General features: G+C 36.8%; 1 protein-coding gene across 1 annotated transcript in view; it reads left to right on the plus strand.

The window, feature by feature from the left end:
• DCDC2 (doublecortin domain containing 2) overlaps positions 1–22,016 on the plus strand; it is a 127,739-nt gene that overhangs the window by 99,274 nt on the left and 6,449 nt on the right. The window contains exon 7 of the mRNA XM_008068951.2: positions 3,217–3,317. Within this exon, the coding sequence (XP_008067142.2) occupies positions 3,217–3,317 (101 nt within the window). The remainder of the gene's footprint in view (positions 1–3,216; positions 3,318–22,016) is intronic.

Consider the following 22,016-nt stretch of genomic DNA (forward strand, 5'->3'; position numbering starts at 1 on the left):
GTAAGACTGGAGGTGAGTTTTATAGAGACACTGGCAGCAGAATTTGAACCACAAGTGACTCCCACCAGGTACCTATTCAGGGACAGGATGGAAGCAGTGAACTGGACATGAAGGGCATAAAATGAGACATGAAATAGCACAGTAGTACTGTGACCTACAAGTGCCCTGACGGCACATGGACTTTGATTGAAGTCACTCCATGTTATGAAAGGGGTAGAGTTGGCGCAGAGCTGAGGATATGCTAATGACATTGAAGAGTTGAAGTATTCAGGCCAAGGTGTATAATGGCTCATAACATGGGTGTTGAAGGTACTCAGCTGGTGAGACATAGGATGGGGAGAAACACGGGTTGGTGAGGTTTCCTTTAAAATGAGATATAAGAAGCATTCAAAGGAGAGGCTGAAGATTTGTTGGAGATAGTTGTATCAAAACCAGATCCTAGTATACCCAGAAGATAGGAAGAATTAAATACTGGTCAGAATGGGTGATAGGGCAAGGAAGTAGGGGAACATAGACCAAGAAGGAAATCAGCATGTGAGAGAGATTACACTGGGACTTGTCTTTTGTCTTACATTTCAATAGACATTAATTAAGGACTTTAAAATTGAGGCCATTAATTGAGGTGTGCAATGCACCGTGCTTACCCTTGGAAAACAAGAACTTATACGATAGGAAAGGAGCTACAGGGTATGAATATGGAAAGATAAACAGCCCATATCTCTGTGATGTTTCTCTACAAGATGGTAAGCCCTCAAAGAGCAGCCCTTTCAGATCTTAATACGTATTCACCAATTGAACAAGTGAATATAATCTACCTTCTTCATTAAGAATTCCTATTCCTTATATTGTCCACTAATTAAAATATGGTACTAGCACATGCAGCAATTCTTTGTTTCAAGTAATGATGGTGGTATGGGAATGCTCATGAAATGGTTTTAAAGTAAAAAAAAGGCTTTAAAAATTATATGTATAATAAGATCCCAATTTATGAGTGTGTGTGTGTGTGCACGCGCGTGTGTGTGAATGACAGAGAGAGAGAGAGAGAGAGAGAGAGAGAGACAGAGAGAGAGAGACAGAGAGAGCGAGAGAGAGAGAGAGAAGGAGAGAGAAGGAGAGAGTTGTCAAAATATTAGTGGTGACTGTCTCTGGATCATGAGATTAAAAAGGACATTTATCTTCTTCATCTTCCAAGTTTTCTAAAATACATATGCATTATATAACTAACATACAATAAAATGTTTTAAATTATTTTCTCTAAAATTATTATTAGTCTACCTTTAACTTACATGACATTTACATTGAAATATAAAATCCTAGTAGGCTTTCTCCTTTCAAAAGTCACTTTCTGGCTGTTCTCCCTTTTTTGTCACTGTTTCTTCTTATGAGTTCCTTTTTGATCTTCATTTCTTGCTCTGTGCTGCTCAGAGAGATGGTTTAACCATCTTGGTTCACTGATGAACAAAATCCTCCCCCCTCCACCTAAGGCAAACATTTTTATCTTTGTATTCTCTCTTTGTGTCACTGTGCACAGTGTTGAGTTTTTTTGTTTATATCCTTATGGTTGCCATTTTCCATTCCAGTGCCCTTTCAATCTTATTTTGTTATTATCGATTATATTCTTTTTTTCTGGTGGAGTGCTTATTCTAAAACACATCTGCAAACCATTCATAGCTGTGCTTGGATACAGCTGAACATTTTATTGAATGTGAGTATTAAGACTATATTCCTTTGATATCTATAGGTTTCTCTTTGTAGTCTCTTTGTAAGCAAGGGCAACATTTATATGAAAAAATGTCATCCAAAAAGTCATGTACATAAGTAGTAACTGTTCAATGTCTGACTATGATTGTTGTCTTCTAAGGTAATTTCAGAAGGTAGAAATAAATGTCAAACATGTCTACTTTTCCTTTTTCCCTACCTTCCTCCTTCCTTCTTTCTTCCCTTCCTTCCTCACCTGACTGTATCTGTTCAGCTTCCATAACTCTCTGCTCTAGCCCTTACCCATGATTACACCTTACCAGTAGTGTAATTATTTAACTGTATCTTCTCATTGGACTATAAGCAACTTGAGGGAACAGTCCATATCGCATTCATACCTTAAGCTGTCTCATTGGCTCACATTTTCCCTTACATGTAATTGGTTATCAACAAATATAAAAATATATTTTACATCTAATTAAAAGTGATTTCATAACCTTAGCAAGATGAAGATGATTCTGTGAAATATGTTAAATAATTATGCTCTGAGAAACAAGCATCCATTAGAGAAATAGAGGGAGTTTTAAGACAAAAGATAAAAACATATTTTGTAGACTGTAGGAGTAATTACATACTGTAATAGATCACTAGTGAAGGAAGTAAAATCTCCATCCCTGAAGAGACTTAAAAAGTGGGCAGAGAAAACATCTGTGAGAATGGCTGAAGCATTAAACCTGTCTTGAGGCAAGTAGATAGGCAGAATGATCACAAATGGTTCTGTGATCCTTTGATTACTTGGCGTGGAGAAGAGAAGACTGAGGGGAGACATTAAAACTATTTCAAATATGGAAAACAGCTATTATCGCTTTCCAGAGAAAAGCAAGTTGAAGGAGCTTAACCTCAAGTCTTAGAGATTTAAGTTAGATTTTATAGCTAAAGGTTTAAAGTCAGAGGTTGTGAAAATCTTATGGAGATCTGTAAAATAAACGATATTGATTTTTTTGTGTGTAAAATGTGGAAAGTCAAATCCATGATTCTGTTACAGTAAAAAATATATTTTTTATAATACTCAGAATAGAGAGAATTATTCCAATACATTATGTTGAGTGTGGAGCATTCTCTTGGAAAAGGTAAATTTCTAAAAGTAGTATTTTAAAGCACCAAGCATTATCACTGTTTCATGGATGGGAGAGTAGAACTTTGATAATAGTTGTGAAAGTTCTTTCCATTCTGGTGTTGTGCTAGTAAATCAGTAGCCAAAGGGTGAACAGGAGTTTTGGCAGAGCTTTACTCTGCTGGATCAGTCTTTTTTTTGGTCTCCTGAAACTTTTCTCAGTGAAAATGTAGAAGAATTGGGGGACTGGGTGGGGGATTACAAAAATCTTATTGCTGAAAAGGGAACCAAAATACTGTACCTATTTTTAAAAAATTCAATAGGTATTTAATTGTAATTTTAGCATTCAGCCACACGATGTCACAATTGGATCTTTGATTTTCACAGTGTGTTTCTCTCAACAGAGGAAGGCATTTTCGAAGCTGGAGCAGAGAGGTCTGAATCACGAGGGGCCGCAGAAGTCCAAGAAGAAGAAGATACTCAGGTTGAGGTTGCAGTCGATCAGGTAATCTTCATGCCTTTAAAAATATGTATAAGCAAATTATTATTGTTTTTCTTTCAAGTTTTGTGTCATCTCCTACATAGTGTTCCTGTACCTATGTTAGTTAAACATAGAACCCTCTCAGGTGCTATGTGGCTAGTCAACCTTAAAAACAAAACAAAACACCCTTTCATTTTTCTGTATTCCTATGAAGAATAGCCATTTGGACTGAGTCTTTATTTTTCTTTACATAGAAAATGGTATATCTTTAATAAATAGCATTGAAAAACAAGATGGGATGGGGTTAGTTATGAGATACAGAAAAGGAGAAAGCTTGATGCAAACATGAGTACCGGCTTGGGATTTTTATCTAGAAAAAAAGTCCTTCTCCATTTAGAAAAGCATTTTTAAAATTAAATATGTCATGATATTTTCTACTTTAGGATTCTTGAAATTGTTGTAGTTAGAATTTGTTTTTCATAAAGGACTTACCTGTATAAATGCAACTCACATATTTGCTATGTGTGTATTGATTTTCTTTCATAGGCTAGTGGGACACTGTACTTTTAGGGGTGTATGCGTGTGTGTGTGTACACATTCACACACACTTAAAGAAGGGACTGGATAGTGTTAATTTTGACTAAATAAAGCAAGCAATAAAAGTCAGTTGTGCTTTTTAATAGAATTCAATAAGCTTTTTTACAATTCTAAGTGGAGGACTGGAGTTTAGTTGAAGTAAGGAAAACGATCATTCTGTACTCAGGGGTCTGGAGAGAAGTCACTAGGGATTGCCACTTGTCCTCTGACTACTATGTGATATTTCCTTTTCTAAAAGCAAATTTCATAATCCAGAAAATTCTATAGATGATCTTCTCAATTGTACTTGTCTTAACTGTGCAGCACCAAAATTGCTGCTTGATTATTCCACAGGCATTTTCTATAAGTGTCGGCTTCCTGATGAAAAGCCTAACGTGCTAAAAATCATGCATATTTCAAAAAACCAATTTATTATCCAAGATTAGCTATAACTAATAATTTTTCACAAACTCCAGTTATAGGTATTTTTTCCTGAGGGAAAATGGAATTTTAAGACTTCTGTGAAGCTGTAATTAAATATAATATTCTAAGACAAAGAAGAGTAATCATCATGTATATACAACACCTAATCGCTGCAGAAACTGACTAATTTGTATTCCAACGTTAAAATGCCAACTATTAAGAGAAAATTGTACCATTATCAACAAAAGAGAAGTCTCTCAATTAATCACTTATTTAACAACTTGCAAATCTGTGAGGGATATTTCTTTGCTTGTAAGTTTGATGATCATAAGGAAGGCGAGTTGGGAGTGAGAGTTGATCTCTGGTAATATTCGAGAAGCCTTAGATACATGTCTGCAGAGTTTGATTTCTGATTTGACTTCTGAGTACTGGGTTATTAAGATTTAAGAAACAGATTGGCAAAAGCTGGGCAATGTCAACAAACTGATGTCAGCTTGAGGGGAATAAAGCCAGATAACAAAAGGTCAGAATCACTCTCCTTTTTGACTCCTTTGGTCACAGCATTGGGATTTAGTTCATTTGTTTGGGATGAGGTACTTATGAAGTCAGGTTTTAGAGCCATTCTCTCTATGGTCTGGTGACCTTTGCTTTACATCTTAAGCAGAAATGTTATAAATATCATGAAAAACTAAGTGAGAGTGTGGAGAAATTAGCTTAAAGCCTATTAACTTCATTATAGTAAGAACAACTCTGAGAACATGCCCCATTGGTGACCTGCATTAAACAATAGCTCCTTTTTGGTAAGTACATATTGAGTGCCCGGCACTGGACTAGGCATTTTTATCTCATATAATTGTGAATACAGTCCTGTAAGATAGAGATTTCATCACACACACAAACACTCACAGGGTGAAAGAGAGAGAGAAGTGAGCTCATGGAGGTGAAATAACTTGTACAGGGCTGGACCATTAAGTGTAGAGAAAAAGGGACTTGAATGCAGTTTAACTTCAAAGTAGAAGACTGATTTGGGGGTAAAGTATTAAGTGAAAAAAAGAAAAGCTAATTATTAACCCAAGGAAGAAAAATAATCATAAATAAGAAAGGAAATGCAGTCATAGTATACTACTTGACTCTGTTAAACTATAAAAGATATCTACATACAGTAACTCTCTCAGTCCATTAGCTCGTTAATGTCTTTGGACTGGTTTCCTGTCATCTAAATGACCTAGGCTTAATTTTAACCAAAGGACTGTGAAGAAATTTTGTGTGTGTGTGTGTGTGTGTGTGTGTGTGTGTGTGTGTGTGCACGCGCATGCACGCGCGCACGTATCATGTGCAAGTTGGTGAAATAATTTTACCATTCCTGAAAAGCAGATTAAGTTTTAGAAGTCAATACCCAGATCTCTGTTGGGAGGTCATTCTCCTTGAATTTCTTGTGTTCCTGCAATCAGAAATAGTGGGCAGAGGCACTGCCGGCCTTTATTCTAGAGTCTTTTCAAGGATATTTGTATAATGAATGACCTTGAAAGATAGCAAGGGTGACTTCCTCTGGAACAATCATTCTCCGCTGGAGGTGACTTTGCCTCCAAGAGGATATTTGGCAAATTCTGGGGCTACTTTTGATGGTCATAACTGGAGGAATGCTCATGGATCTAGCAGATGTGGCCAGGGTTGTTGCTAAATATCTTGTTATGCACATGACAATCCTCACAACAAAAATTAACCATCCCAAAATGTCAATAGTGCTGAGATTGGGAAACTGTGCTCTGGTATGTTTATTGTTCAGTATAATAAAGATAATGTCTCCCTATGATACAAATATCAGGCAAGTTTACAGTCCATTATAAAATAGTTAATGGTGTTGAATTGTACACCTAAGAACACAAAAACTAAATATATTTTGTACATAAATTTTGTTTAATGTATACTTTACCATAATAAAAACATTTAAAAAAAAGATTTAGGTTCCCTAAACTTGAGGTTCTTTCCCTGAAAGGCAAACCACTGTGTGTATCATCCCCTTCTCAATGTGTGAATGGGTTCTTGGGTACACATGCTGTGAGCAATAAAGTTCTTTGTCTTTGTCCCAGTAGTCACATGTCTTCTGCCAGCACTCATGAAACTGTGGCAGGCTAGCATGTTCTCTTGCTAGTAGAGTACAACTTCAGATCTTTCTTAGTTCTTGCTAACCTCGCCAGTGCCATCTAGCATGTATGTTTGTGTGTGTGTATATGCAGATGTATTTGTATATGTGTGTTATAGGGCATCGTGGACTAATGCCAGTTAAGAAAGAGTATGAGCTCTGTCCCAAGATCCAGACTCTTTTTATTAGAAACAAATTCTTCTTCATGATGGACCTAGTACTACTTCCAGACTTAGTGGGAAACTGAAGAACGTTCACGTCCTTTCATTTAGGGGGAGGCCCAGAACAAATCCTCTTCTGTAGGGGGAAGTTTAGGTCTAATAATGGTAAGGTACTCTTTTAAAAATTGCTTGTTTTTTGTATGGGCATTCCAAATCAATCTGGGTCTGACCATCAGCAATGGAGCAAGTATCTAATTAGCCAATACCTGTGATTGTGCCCTGGCACTGATGACCCATATGTCAATATGTTCCATTTATAAAATAATGCTTTCCAAACTCAGGAGGCAAGAAATGAGCCTGCTTCATGTGAGGTAAGTAAACTGCCCCTAGTATTTAAAGATAAGACAAGAGAATCCACCATCTCAGAAACACAGACAAGCAAATAACTATGCAATTACCAAATAAACTATTGTATTTTGGATTTTGTTCCATTGGACTGTAGAGAGCAGAATATGGGGATAATAACTTTAGAGTGGTTTTGGATAGTTTTACTGCTTTTCCCACCAGTTAGTTTGCAGTTGGTTTTGAGTAGTAAAATGATGACAATTGCAAAAATATTTTTATGCTAAATGCTTTCATTAAATAGCATTTAAGTCAGCATTATGAACATTGGAGCACTGATTTTTTTAATTGGAGGCTTCTATATAGACTATTTTCTTATGTATTTATTTTGAATTTATTTTTAACTCAAAGTTATATATATATATAATATTTAAAAAAGTCAGTCAGTTCAACAAAGATTATGGCAAAAATAGCCACCACCTGCCCTACTACTGCTCACTTTAGTTCCTGTTCCACAGAGGTAACTGACTTGAAACTAGTTTAGCTATTTCTCATGGAATGCAATGCTGTGTTTTTAACCCCTTCCCCCATTTTAATACCTCTGAAGTCCTTGAGTATTACAAATGATGGCATGTCATAATTAATTGGAACTTAATTTTTTATTTTTAGATGTACATCAAATAATGAAGATCCTTTTAATTGGTGACATCTCAAATTTGATAAAATAAATCTCTTGGTATTTATTTATTTATTCATTCATTTATTTTTAAACCTTACTTAAAAGAGAATAGCAAATTTTATTATATATTGTAGCGGGAACTGGCCATAGAGAGAGACAAAATACCGAGGCATCTTAGAAAGCAGCATTTATTTGAGTCTTTTTTAGCTCCCAGATAAAAAAGACTCAAGTACACACACACACATTTGTTCAATCTGCTGTGTTTACCCAGAAATCACTTTCACACTAATCCATCAGAAGGAAACTAAGCTGTCTTCATATCCAAAGGTTGAGCCAGTTTTTAAATTTAGATATTATTTATTGACCTTTTTGTAATGACTATGGAAGATGATTATTTAGATTTCTTACCCCTCACTCCCAACAAAAATAAGATCACTTGCCCACAAGCACACACATATGCCTCTCCCCCTTTTTTTCTTTCCACTATCACTTTATATATTTAATCAGTACATTGTTCTCATTATGTAAGTGTTCTTCTTAGCAGAAACATTTAGTATACTTTAGATACATTTCCTTTCTTGTGCTGTCTCTTTTTCTCCTCCTCCCAGGGTTAGTGATTGCCTATTTTTTTCGCTTGCTTCGTTTCTATCTGTTACCAAGTCATCTCAACTCTGCCAGAACTATTAGTCTCCTCCAGATACATTCAAACACATGCAGTGATGTTGGAGTCTTAATTTAATCTTTTCTTCAAGTCCCCCAGTCACCTGCCACAAGCTGATGAGTTGTTCTCTAGATCTGCTTTTCAAAGTTATCCTGGGATTATTCTTCACCTTTATTTTGAAAATTTTATTTGCTTCATTTGTGTACATTTCTCCTATATCTTGGATTCTGTGTCTTCCTCTTTGTCTGTTGTTTCTTCATTTTTTTTTGTGGATTTACCTCTAGTAGCCTCCAGAGAAAAGCTTCAAGGGAAGAACATTGTTTTGAGACTTCGCATGTCTGAAAAATGTCTTTTTTTTTTTTCTTCACTACTCAAAATTGACTACAAGTATGGCTAGGTATAAAATTCTAGGATTGATATGGTTTCTCTCAGAATTTTGAAAGCATCATTCAATTTTTCTTCTTTTCCAGAATGGCAGTTGAAAAGTTTGATGCCACTGTTTCTTTATATGCAAATTTTTCCCTCTCTAGAAGTTTTTAGATTCTTTTATTTGTTCTTGGTATTCCAAAAATTTTTGATTATGTTCCTTGGTGCAGGTCTTTTTGCTTATTTGGACTGGGCACACAATGAGTTTTTTTTTTTTAAGTTCTGGAAAAAAAAAAAGTAGAATTATGTCTTTGATAATTTCCTTCTTCCTTTTCTCCAATTTCTCTCTCTTTGGAATTCCAAGTATTTTGACGTAGGGTCTCCTAAACTGATCTACTAACTGTCTTTCCCACTATTCATCTCTGTGAATTTTTTCCTACCTTTTTTTCAACTTTCTCAACTTTTTTTTTTAACAAAAAGCCTCAACTTTTTCCCCCATTTGTTGCCCTTTCCCTAGTCATCATATTTTTAACTTCAAAGATCTCTCATATTCTCTGAATGTTCCTTTTTATGATATTCTATTCTTGTGTTATGTTTGTGATATTTACCTTAGCTAGTCAAGAATTGATGCTCTATTATTTTAAACTTTATTTTCCTGTCCTATCTTTGTTTCTTTTGAGTTTCTTTTTTAAGTTTCTTTCTACATTATTATCTCAGTCTCCACATAAGGGACTTTCCTTTGCAGGCTGGTTAGATTTTAGAGTGAGGCATCAAGGAAACGCTGTGCGCATCAGTAGAGCTCATCAGGCAGGGAGAATTTCACTGTAGTGAGATTGGTTTTGGCCATTTCATTGGCAGACCCCCTTCAGTTTTTAGTAAGTACTGCTCTTTTGGGCTGGTCTATTTCCTTTGAGAAGAATCTTTCCATCACTTGCTTTGGTGGTATAAGCCCAGCTGTCAATATTTTGGGATCTGACTGTGGGAAGGAGTTTTGGGCATTGCCATTAAGTCACGAAACTGATTTTCCTTGGTTTCAGGATAGTTCCCTTGTTATCAGATGTGCCTGAGCTCATCATTCCTATAGTTTAACATCTCCAGTAAGCAAACCTTCTGTGTTTCTCAAAAGAGGGATCTTGAGGGGTGTCTGTTTGCTTCTTTTAAACACTTTAAGCCAGTCCACCTGTTCTTAGCCACACCTGTCTATACTCCTTATTCCAAAGACAGATGATGCCTCCAATCCCCTAGATTTCCTGAAGTTTTAAAGTAGGTAAAGGCTTGTTTTTTGGCTTCTCTTTCTGCAGGCTCAAATTTTAGCTTTCTCAGGTCTGCTATCATTGTCTCACATTCATTTGCTTTATGGTTTCCCAAATTTTGTGGTTATTTACTTTTCAGTCTTCAGTGTCACTATGGGTTAATCTCCTTTAAGTTGCCTTTACTGATACTTTAGAGGGGCATCAAAAGGGAGCTAAAAAAGACTCAAAAACACACACACATTTGTTCAATCTGCTGTGTTTACCCAGAAATAACTTTCACACTAATCCATCAGAAGGAAACTAAGCTGTCTTCATATAATCTACCCCAGGGATGGCAAACTGGTAACTAGTGACCAGATTCCTGAGGAAGAATTGTATTTGGTGGGCACACGACTTATATCTCTTTAGTGGGCCATATATTCTTCAGTTTACTAGAGGTTGCAGCACTCCCTACTGTCTCTTACTTGTCCTCAATTATATGCTTATGCTTTTTGCCCAGCCACTGGGGTCATTTGAACTTGTGACTATTGGTCTACACAAATGGAATATAATGCCATTTTAAAGAATCTGAAGCTAGGGGCTATAACCTGAAACAGGAGATTTGAAATCAAAATATGCTTTTAACATAGTTTTTCTTTCCATTTCTTTACTTGGTCTCATCACTGCCTCCACCTGCTACTTTATGGAGAATAAGCGGTCACCTGCAGCTTCTCTTGTGAAATACCAGCAAGATGAAGAGCTGTTTGTATTACTTTGTCATATACAGTAAAATACACAGAAAGATAAAGGAGGCTGCTTCCTCTGATCAGACCTTCAAATCTACTTCAGTGAAATGTTTTGTCTAAATAGAATGATAAAATGTTTACCTCCAGAAGGAAACCTGGCCCGAACTCCTTATTTTTCCATTGAAGAAACAAAGCCCCATGGCAGGGAAATCCACCACCTGTTGGTGGTGGAGTCAGCACAGGAGTCTTGGGGGTTAGGGACAGGGTCCTGGCTTCTTGTTAGGCACTGGACACCCCAGAAAAGGAAGTGAAGAGATTAGAGGCTTCTAATGATTCCATAAATAGCAGCATTTTCTGTCTGAGTAGAGGGCCACTCAATCTTCACTGTCTTTTCTGAACTGAAAGGAATAGTGTGCAAACAAATATATTCACCATTTTTTATTTTCAAGTCATATCCTCTTAATGAATCATATCAAAATTTGGTGCTGTAAGCATCACATATGACTGAAAGAGTTAGGATGAGACTAACCAGGGTTTTAGTTTCCCTGTGCATCATCAGTAAGGCTTTTTGCGGCATCATGTTTGTAGATTTGTTTTTAATTGATAGAAATGGTGTTAAGCATTAAAATGTAGCCTTCAGGGATTTCTGATGTAAATGAAAGAAAATAAACATTTACTTCTAAAGTGAGAAATTTTAATGGGGAATTTTTTTTTCTAATGATAAATAAGTATTCTTATGCCATCTAAATATAAGTTTTCCATTTATTTTATATTCTCACATGGGTGTCACAAAACCTGTGGGGCTTGAATGGGCCTGAGTGAGCCAGCTCCAGCTGGTGGCCAGCCACAGCTTCACTCTTCTATATTTATAGGGTCATGTCTCTGAATGTAATTACCCTTTTTGTAGGTCTTTGTGCCTTCAAACCATATCTAACCCCATTTTTTTTTTTCTGTTTCTGTGAAAGTAAGTCTCTGAAAGCTGAAAACAAGAAGTGGTACTTTGCTATCATGAAAAATTGAAACTGATTATTTTAAAACACCTCATTCAACTTGGGTAGGAGATGATTTTAGTTTCCATGGGAACAGGAATAAAAACAAGTGTGATAACTTCTGTACTTTCAACATCTATGCCTGAATACTGCCATAAAATCCACAGAGATATCTTCTACCCCAAAGCCTACCACAAATCACACACTTTCTCAAATTTCAAATGTAGCAAACATTACATTAAAAAAATGGACATCTAAGGTAGTCTTTTAATTTTTATTCATTTTAACCTCCAATTTTTATGTCTAGTTTATTTTAGGGAGAGAGAACTGAGAGGTAGGAATGGAGTGGCTAGATAGGATATCTTGACTAGAAATTTCTAACTTGTGCTGTTATTTAAGATAGCAGAGGTCTTAAGCATTTAAATATATCCCTCAAGAATTCTAATGTAAGTACAAAAAATATCAACATTTACTTCTAAAGTAGGCTAGACATTAGCTGTGGTCTCTGTTTATATACTTTTCCCCATTTCTAATTTTTGTGCTGTCAGAGGTGTGATGTAAGTTCAAAGTATAAGTCATCTGGGCAGCCCCATCTGTCGTGGAAATACCTTCCAAGTAATTGATGCTTTCGATATTTTGTGTCTTATTTCCATATGATTTCCATATTCCATCTTCTTTCCCCTAACCACTCAGGAATCCTGAGTTAACCTTAGTAACTGCATGCATATTCTCCAGAAAACCTGAATACTTAAGGTTTCCCCTGAGCTGTCCCTGCTAGGATGTAACCAGTGATAATAACTACCAGACCTTTTCTGTCTTGCCATTCAAATCAACCATTTTCTCAGAATGTCAGTTACAAAATAAATAGCAAGATATGCATGGAGGCAAAATCAGGCAAAATGCACTCAAAATGCCAATGCTGGTGTCATGTTAAGGAGAAAATCTGGTATAGCTTTCTAATAACAAACACTAAGAGCAATTACTTATAATAAAGAATGACCTTTTTGAAAGATAGAAGTCTAGACTTTCTTATGAAAATCTCTCTGTTTAAGAGTACATATTATCTGTAATTGTACATATATGTGTAATATACCCATTAATCCAGTTGCACTCTGGATGCATGTCAGAGAAGCTGTGAAGCTGGATTCTCTAAGCTTAAATGACTTCTGCAATCATTGTTATACCATTATGCATATCAGTTTGATGAGTATTTTTAAAATAGAGTATAATGAATGCCATTTTTCAACTCTAGTAAAACAGAATTTTGCTTTATACAGAGTATAGTATTACACAATTACTCCTAGGCATGAGTTATTCCTGAAATTTCAGGATGTATGTACTCCTTGGAGAAACAATTTTCACCTGGAAACTGGTTCTTTAAAAATTTTAGTCACAAAAATGACTAAAATTTGACATAAATGTCAGAGGAAAAGACTTAACATAGTTAAAAATATTTTTCTGATTTATTTCTTTAGCAGTGATGTTTCTTTTTTATAACATAACTCTTAATAAACACTGGCATGGTGATGTAATTAGAATAAATCTTGTAGAACTGTCTTTATGGCCAAAAATAATTCTGTCAACAGTCAGTCCTTCCATTTTCTCTCAGCTTTTAGTAAATTGACTGGCAATTTTAAATATAAATTTGAAATCTTCATTTGAAGAGGCATTAGTACAATTAGAACTTTTAACCAATTATTATTATTATTTTTTGAGAGAGTCTCATTCTGCCACCCAGGCTGGTGTGCAGTGGTGTAATTATGGCTCACCTAAGCCTCAACTTCTTGGGCTCAGGTGATCCTTTCACCTCAGCCACCTGAGTAGCTGGGACTTCAGGCATGCGCCATCATGTCTAGCTAATTTTTGTAGTTTCTTGTAGAGATGACATCTCACTATGTTGCCTACACTGGTTTCAAACTCCTGGGCTCAAGCAATTCTCCTGGCTCGGCCTCCCAAAGACCTGACATTACAAGCATAAGCCACCGCACCCAGCCAAAAGTGCTGTTTTTTTTTTTAAACTGACATATTTTTGGCTATATTGTGTTATATGTGGTTCAGAGCCTTACCATGCACAGTGTCCTTTGGCAACATCAGCGTCACCCAGAGCTGTTAGAGTCATAGAGGCTCAGAAATTTCAACTTAGAATATGCATTTGACAAGATCCTCAGGTGATAGTGAGGCATTGACTTAGAAGATGCTAGGCAGCAAGTAACTGTTTAACACTGAGTTTCGGATATGCCTTGGCTCAGTACATTCATTATCTTGGGGGAGATAGTGATGAAAAAAGAATTCAAATCCCTCTGTCACTAGTTGTGAGATTTGAGGCAAGTTCACCTAATTCCCTATGCTTCAGTTTTCTTATCTGCAAACTGGAATCATTATAGTATTTTCTCAAATAATTGTTGTGGGTTAGTTTAAATATGATTTTGCATCTGAAGTGCATATAGCATAGCACCAGGTATCTGGAGAGTGCTGAATGAATGTGAACCTTCCCTTCCTCAACAGTACTTTCCTGAAGGCTTAAACAACAGAAGTTTATTTTCTCACATTTGTAAAGGTTAAAAGTCCAAGATCAAGGTGTTGGCAAGGTTGGTTTCTTCTTAGGCCTCTCTTCTTGGCTTGTAGATGGCTCTCTTCTCCGTTTGTCTTCACATAGTCTTTGCTCTGGGTGTGTCTGTGTTCTAATCTCCTCTTCTTATAAGAACACCAGTGATATTGGATTAAGGCCCACCCTAATTTTAACTTGATTACCTCTTTAAAGACTCTATCTCCAAATATAGTCAGTCACATTCTGAGGTACTGGGCTTAAGATATCAACATACGAATTGAAGGGGTGAGGGCATAATTCATCTCCCAAAAAGTGAGAAATGGTGTTTGTCTCTGATGTGATGCTGCTTTATTGATCAAAAGGATAATATTCAGGGAGCAGAGTCAGCTTTTAAAGTCTATGTCTGGGCCAAGTGTGGTGGCTCATACCTGTAATCCCCTGGACTTTGGGAGGCTGAGTGAGACCTTGTCTCTACAAAATAAAAATAAATAAATAAATAACTGGGCATGGTGGCACGTACCTGTAGTCCCAGCTACACAGGAGGCTGAGGTGGAAAAAAATCGCCTGAGCCCAGGAGGTCAAGACTGTGGTGAACTGTGATTGTGCTACTGCACTTTGACATGGGTAACAGAGTGAGACTCTGACTCAAATAAAATAAAGTAAAATAAAATAAAATAAACATAAACATAAAATAAAATAAAGCCTATGTCTGTAAGAAACATGATCAGGAATGAGTAGAGAGGGGAGAAGCAGAGACACAGCACCCAGCTCAGGCCAGCCAGTCCCCTCTGCCTCATTAGTTCATTACACATATACTGAGGGCAGGCCTTATCCAGGTGCCTAATTACTATGGTGACCAAGGGCCACTATCCTTCAGCAGGAACTAGTGATTTTTTTGTTTGTTTTTGTGACACTGATGAAAGATGTCACTCACTGGCCATGTAACCCTTGGTAAGTTGCTTCACTTTTCCTCTGGCTCAATTTCCCATTCTAAACAATGGAAATGATCATTTCTGCCTTCAGGTTGGGAAGATGAAATGAGAGACTAATTCATTTCATTAGTTATGAATTTGAGATGCATAATATGATACCTAAATGGTTGGCATTGTTATATCTATAACAATGCTATTGCCAGTCTGTCATTTCAACTGAAGACAAAGTAATGTATTATTTAAGTCCACATACTCATTTATGGAAGTCATCTTTGTTTAGTATCTCTTGCTGACACATTTGTATTACTTTTGAAAGTGAATAGCAGTTCAGAAACAACAACAACAAAAAGGCTGTTGGGTGGTAAATTTGTTGTGAAAAATGCATGCCAGACAACTTGGAAGCAAAAGATCAACATAACTAAGAGTGAGGATGATTAGTCTATGTAAACCAGACCTAAATCTCAATAGACCAGAAATTGCCATGGCAGGCATTAGTTCTGAGTTGTGTGACAGATATGATTCCTCTTCGGTTGTTTTTCTTTTTTCTTTCTTTCTTTTCTTTTCTTTTTTTTTTTTTGAGTTGGAGTCTCACTCTGTTGCCCAGGCTGGAGTGCAGTGGCATGCTCACGGTTACTGCAGCTTCGACCTGCTGGACTTAGGTGATCCTTCCGCCTCAGCCTTCCAAATAGCTGAATGGTTCTTCTGCAGTGAGAAATGAAGGGGATTGAGAAAGTGTGCAATTTGCTACTCCTTTTCCTCTTGTATTTCTTTTTATCTTAAAGAATAGCTCCCCCTACCATGGACACCCACCCTCATGTAGGAGGTGTATTCTTTTCCTTCTTGCAGACCCTCACTATGGTATAGATTTTATCTGTGAATGTGTACGTATGGGTGTAAAACCCAGTGTTCCTTCTGGGGATGATTTGATTGATGTATACACTGGAAACATCTTTAATAATTTAATGCCTGCTTCAAAGGAGATTACACCAAAAAGCACATTGCTTTTCATTTATTCATTACATATCTGTCATAGCAGCATTTTTTTTTTTTTGCCCTGAATTATAGTGTTGTTATAATAATAAATTTTGTTCCAGACTCAGGATATTTTAAAGGATTATAAGCCTTTTAACTAATGTTACCATCTTATTTAAATTGATCAAATTGGTATTTCAACGCCATAATCTTGCATTTCTTAAAGTTGAGCTAACCAGATGTGGCTTCATTTGATAACTGCTAAAATAGCTGTGCTGGGAAAGTCTAATAGAAATAATGGGATAAAAGCATAATACTGCTTGTTAGTAGTGGTGGTAATAATGGCTAAGAGAACAGTGCCTGAGTCCAGGGCTAGGTGTCTTCTTCCTTAAAAAGAAATTAGGGTATATGCCAGCCCTTTGCATTAAAAGGATATGTGTATGTGTGTGTGTGTGTGTGTGTGTGTGTGTGTGTGTGTGTGTGCGCGCGCGCGCGCGCGCGCTTGGGAATTGGGAGTAAAGAAAGAAGTAAGATTGAGAAATACAAAACTGAAAAATAACACACTATCATTTTGCAATTTTTGAGTATAAATCCAAGTGACAAGAAAGGAAAACAGGTTTTTTCCCACTTAGAAGTGGTCACCTTAATAGAAAGACAATAAATTACAAGTGTACACTTGTAATTTATTCTCAGAGAGGCAAAAAATATGCCTAGACTCCTAAACAATTACAGTAAATTATAAATATTTTGTTGTATTTTTTATTAAGAAATGCTGTATAATTTCTCTTTAAAACCGAAAACAAAGTTGCTCTGCATAGGCAAGTTTAGACACAAAGATCAAAACAGTTTCCAGGAGCATGAGTTACAATGATCCAATTTTCAGGATAATTTGAAAATAAACCTGCTCTTATTGGCTATTAGTGCTGTAGTATTCCTGGAGTTTTGCCATGTGCTACCTCAGGTACTCTACCTGGCAATCGATGCAATGTTTCCTCCCTAGATCACACCAGAAGTTGTTGGTAGAAATCCCCAAATGTTTTGTTTTCAGATTGGTAATCCTTGAACCAGTAAAAGTAATGTTGCCTACTGCAATTGTCATGTTTTATGGCATTGAAAGTACATGAATGTCCTTACAGTAGTGACTTCTTGTGTTATTTGTTTAAGGAGAGGATACCAGGACTTCGGGACAAGAACAGCTTTGGTTCCTAACCTTGCCCTGCTTGTTCATCTGCCCTCTGATGTGGGAAGTGTTGAGGGATTTCTCATTTTCCTTATTTGTGTAACTGGTGTGAGAATGTACCCCACAGGACTACTGTGATGGTTGCATGAGATGATGAATGTGTAAGCGCCGAGCCTGACGTTTGGCACAGAGGGCTGCTCAGCGTTCGCATTTCAGCTTGTCCCTCCTTCCTCGCCTGTTGTTCTCCAGCCACAAACACTGTTGGCATGTCATCACAGAAGTCTGTGGTTAGAACAAGTGAGTTCTGGCAGCAGGCTGCCCACCCACCTGGAAGTGCCCTTTTGGGGGGCGGGCAGTGCTCTTGCTGCTTCTCTCCTCATGGTACATCGTGATGTGATTTATTTACGAGTCTTTCCTGCCCACTGTGCTCTGACCTCTTCAATGTGAGAGACTGTGGTATTTGTCTCTGAATGCCTGGCACTCAGAGTTATGCTTATCACAGACAGGTGCCTTAGGCTTAATCCCTGAAGTCATGGTGACTGAGAGTCCCTCAAACGTCTCTCAGAGTCCCATAATCACCATGTGCCCTGTCCTGCAGTCTGTAAGAAGGGAACTTCTTGTCTCTGGACACTTCTTTGGACATGATAATGGGGAGTCATCCACAGTGTTTTTTCTCAACTGGTTTTTTTTTTGTCTGTCTTCCACCTTGGAAGTCCCCTGTCTCTGTCTTAGTTTCTTATTACAGGAAGCCCCTCGACTTCCCGGTGTGAGCTCCCTTCCTGCACTTCCCTGATGCACTTGCTCTGCACTGAGGCAGAAATGTTATCTTTGGTTCAGGATATTTCCTCTCTCTATTTTGATTTATCTTCTTTTATTTCTTTTTATGAAAAACTACACGTTACATAAAATTCAACATTTTTTTTTAGTCAGCTTCTCACTCTGTCATCCAGGCTTGAGTGTAGTGGCATGATCATGGTTCACTGCAGCCTTGGACTCCTGGGCTGAAGGGATCCACCTTCCTCAGCCTCCTGAGTAGCTGGGACTGCAGGCACTTGCCACCATGCCCAGCTAATTTTTAAAAAAATCTTTTGTGGAGATGAGATCTTGCTATGCTGCATAAGCTGGTCTTGAACTCCTGGGCTCAAATGATCCTCTTGCCTTGGCCTCCAGCCACCACACCTGACAAAATTTAGCAACTTAACTATTTTTAAGGGTACGTGCAGTTCAGTGGTATTACATATATTCGCAATGCTGTGTAATCACCATTGCTATCCATCTCCAAAACTCTTTCCATCTTGTAAAACTCAAGCTCCATGGCCATTAAACAACTCCCCATTCATGCCTCCCCCAGGCTGCAACCACTATTCTACTTTCTGTCTCTATAATTTTGACTACCCTATGTACCTCATGTAAGTGGAATAATAAACTGTTTTGTCTTTTTTTGTGAGTGGCTTATTTTACTTAGCATAATATCTTCAAGTTTCACCCATTTTTTTGTAGCATGTAATAGCATTTCCTTGTATTGTAAAGCTGAATAATATTCCACTGTATGGACATACCACATTTATCCATTCATCTGTTGATGAAGATTGTCTTGAGTTGCTTTCACGTTTTAAGTATAGTGAATAATTATGCTATGAACAATGTGAATATTTGTGAACAATATGTATTATTGAAAAGAATTCTGCTAGGTACAAATATCTCTTCAAAACCCTGCTTTCGGTTCTTTTGGGTATAAACACAAAAGTGGAATTGCTGGATCATATGCTAATTCTATTGTTAATTTTCTAAGGAACCACCATACTGTTTTCCAGGTGGTGGCAACATTTTACATTCCCATCATCAGTGCACAAGGGTTCCAGTTTCCCCACATTCTTGTCAACACTTTTTTTTCTGTTCTTTTTGTTTTTGTTTTTTTTTACTACTAGACATCCTAATAGGTGTGAGGTAGTATCTCATTGTAGTTTTAATTTGCATTTCCCCAATTATTAGTGATGTTGAGCATCTGTTCATATGCCTGTTGGCCATTTGTATACCTTCTTTGCAGAAATGTCTGTTCAAGTCCTTAGTTCAGTTTTCGATCAGGTGTTTGCTTTTTGCTGTTGAGTTTTAGGAGTTCTCTGTTATCAGATATATGATTTGCAGATATTTTTTCCCATTCTGTGAGTTGTCCTTTTACTCTGTGGTAGTGTCTTGATGCTCAAAAGTTTTACATTTTTATGAAGTCCAATTCATCTGTTTTTTTCTTTTGTTGCCTGTGCTTTCGGTGTCATATCCAAGAAATCACTATAGTGATTTCTTCAGTGTCATAGAGTTTTTGTCCTATATTTTCTTCTATAAGCTTTGTAGTTTTAGGTATTACATTTAGGTCTTTGATTCATTTTGAATTAATTTTTGAATTTGTTTTTAGGTAAGGGTCAACTTTATTCTTTTGCATGAGGATAGCAAGTTTTTCCAGCATCATTTATTGAAGACTGTTCTCTTCCTATTGAATGGTCTCAGTACCTTTGTCAAAAATCATTTAACCATACATGTAAGGGTATATATCTATACTCTCTATTCTATCTTATTGATCTTTTTGTCTGTCTTTATGTCAGCACCACACTAGTTTTGATTACTGTAGCTTTGTAGTAAATTTTGAAATTGAGAAATGTGAATCTTCCAACTTTGTTCTTTTTTTTTCTTCAAATTTGTTTTGGCTGTTCGGGGTTTCTTGAGATTCCATATGAATTGTAGGATGGGTTTTTCTGTTTCTGCAAAAAAGTCATTGGGATTTTGATAGGGGTTGCACTGAATATGTGGATCACTTTGAATATTATTGACAACAATATTAAGTCTTCTAATACATTAATATGAGATGTGTTTCCGTTTATTTATGTCTTTTAAAATTTATTTCAGCGATGTTTTGTAGTTTTCATTGTAAAAGTCTTTCTCCTTGGTAAGTTAATTCCTTTTATTTTTTTATGTTTGGTGCTATTGTAAATGCAGTTTTTTTTTGTTATCTCTTTTCAAGGTTGTTCATTGTTAGTGTACAGAAATGCCTTCTCTGCTCTGTTTTTATAATGACAGTGCCCATCCTCCCTTCAACCTCTCCCTTCCTCATCATTTCAAGTGTGTGTGCCTCAATGCTTTGCCTGTTCTTGTTCCCTTTGGAGAGAGGGTGGGACAGGGATCTGGTGGGGAGATGGGAAAATGCTATTCTCTCCTGTAGAAATTGGAGACTTTTCAGTTATTTAAGTCTCATGCATTAAAAACTAGAAAATCCTTACCGAGCATTGTGGATTACATTTCATAAATCTTTACCTTTTCTTTTAGCACTCTCTGGCAGATCCATCTCCCTCCCAACCTGAGTTTCTTCCAACATTCTGCCTTCCTCTGAGCCTCACCATGGTGACGTGCTCAGGGATAGCTAGAACTCTCAGCTATGCATCAGCGCTGCCAATTCTCTTAGGCATTGTGTGGAGAGCTGTCTACATTCCATGCCAGAAAACCTTTTACATCCTGGTGCCATTACTCTCACTCTTAACTCAAATAATGTATCATAGCCAATGGGAAGGAATTTCAGTGTTTTGTAGGTTCAGGCACTTATTTGACATTAAGTATCTGAATGAAATTTGAACAACCCAGTCTCACTGGGTCATTTAATCTATCTGATGACAAACACTATGGTTTTCACAATACCTTAAGAACAATTAGTTATGTCCTTCATTTATAAAGTGCATCTTGAGTATCATATAATTAAATTTGAGACTTTATTTTTGACAGAAAATAAGAATTCATGATTCCAATTTTTTCTTCTTCAAAATAGTGCAATGTGGTGTTTTATTGTGAACTTTTAGTCTACTCCCTTTCATTTCCTTCCTTTTTAACTTTCCAAACTGAAAGCATTATATTAACTTTTATACAAAGACTATTAATGATCCCATAGCAATTATTTGGTTAGGTAGAGGAGAATGGATTTCCAGAGGTAAAAGGGAGGTCAGGGCTAATTGAGTCCCAAACCCTCATTTTACAGGAACTGGAGGATTAAGTGACCTGTTCAATGTCAGGCAGTTAGACAGCCCTAGGATCCTAACATAGAATCCTATGTTCTTTCTACCCTACCATTACAAAAAAACCCAAAAAACCTATTATTTTATTGATGACAATGAAGAAATATGGTAACTCCAGGAAAGAATGTATCATAACAAATGGAAGGAATGCCAATGTTTTGTAGGATCTGTTGTGTGCCAGGTACTGAGCTTAGCACTTTATATTATTTTTTTCATTTGGTTTTCATGGAAGTTTTATTATATTCTCATTTTACAAATGGGGAATTTGAAACTCACAGCAATTAGGTACGTGCCTGTTCAGGACTTGTGGGTCTTTTTCCAAAATCTTGGCTCTGTAGCTCAGTCTCTTGTTTTCTCTTGAAGCAGATTTACATGTATCCAAATAACAATAAAGTGCTTAATTAGAGTTTATAAAATACTTTAACATTTACTATTTTTATGGAGAGATTATATGGTTTCCTGGCCTTGAGTCTGCATGACAATCATTTATTGCATTTGGAGACAAACTGTCAACTCTCTTAGGCAGTGTGTAGAGAGCTGTCTAGATTTCATGTCAGAAAATCTAATCTCACATCTTGGTGCCATCCCCCTAGCCCTTACCTCTGAGGGTGATTATCTCTCCACAGAAGACTTTGTTTAAATTCCATCTCCAGGTCAGACACTTCACTAGACACTGGCCAAGTAGTCTGCGGTTTTTTTTTCTTTCTTTTTTTTCCCCCGA

This window comes from Carlito syrichta, unplaced genomic scaffold (assembly GCF_000164805.1).
Source record: "Carlito syrichta isolate Samal-C Ts95f unplaced genomic scaffold, Tarsius_syrichta-2.0.1 Scaffold311699, whole genome shotgun sequence".
Classification (NCBI taxonomy): Eukaryota; Metazoa; Chordata; class Mammalia; order Primates; family Tarsiidae; genus Carlito; species Carlito syrichta.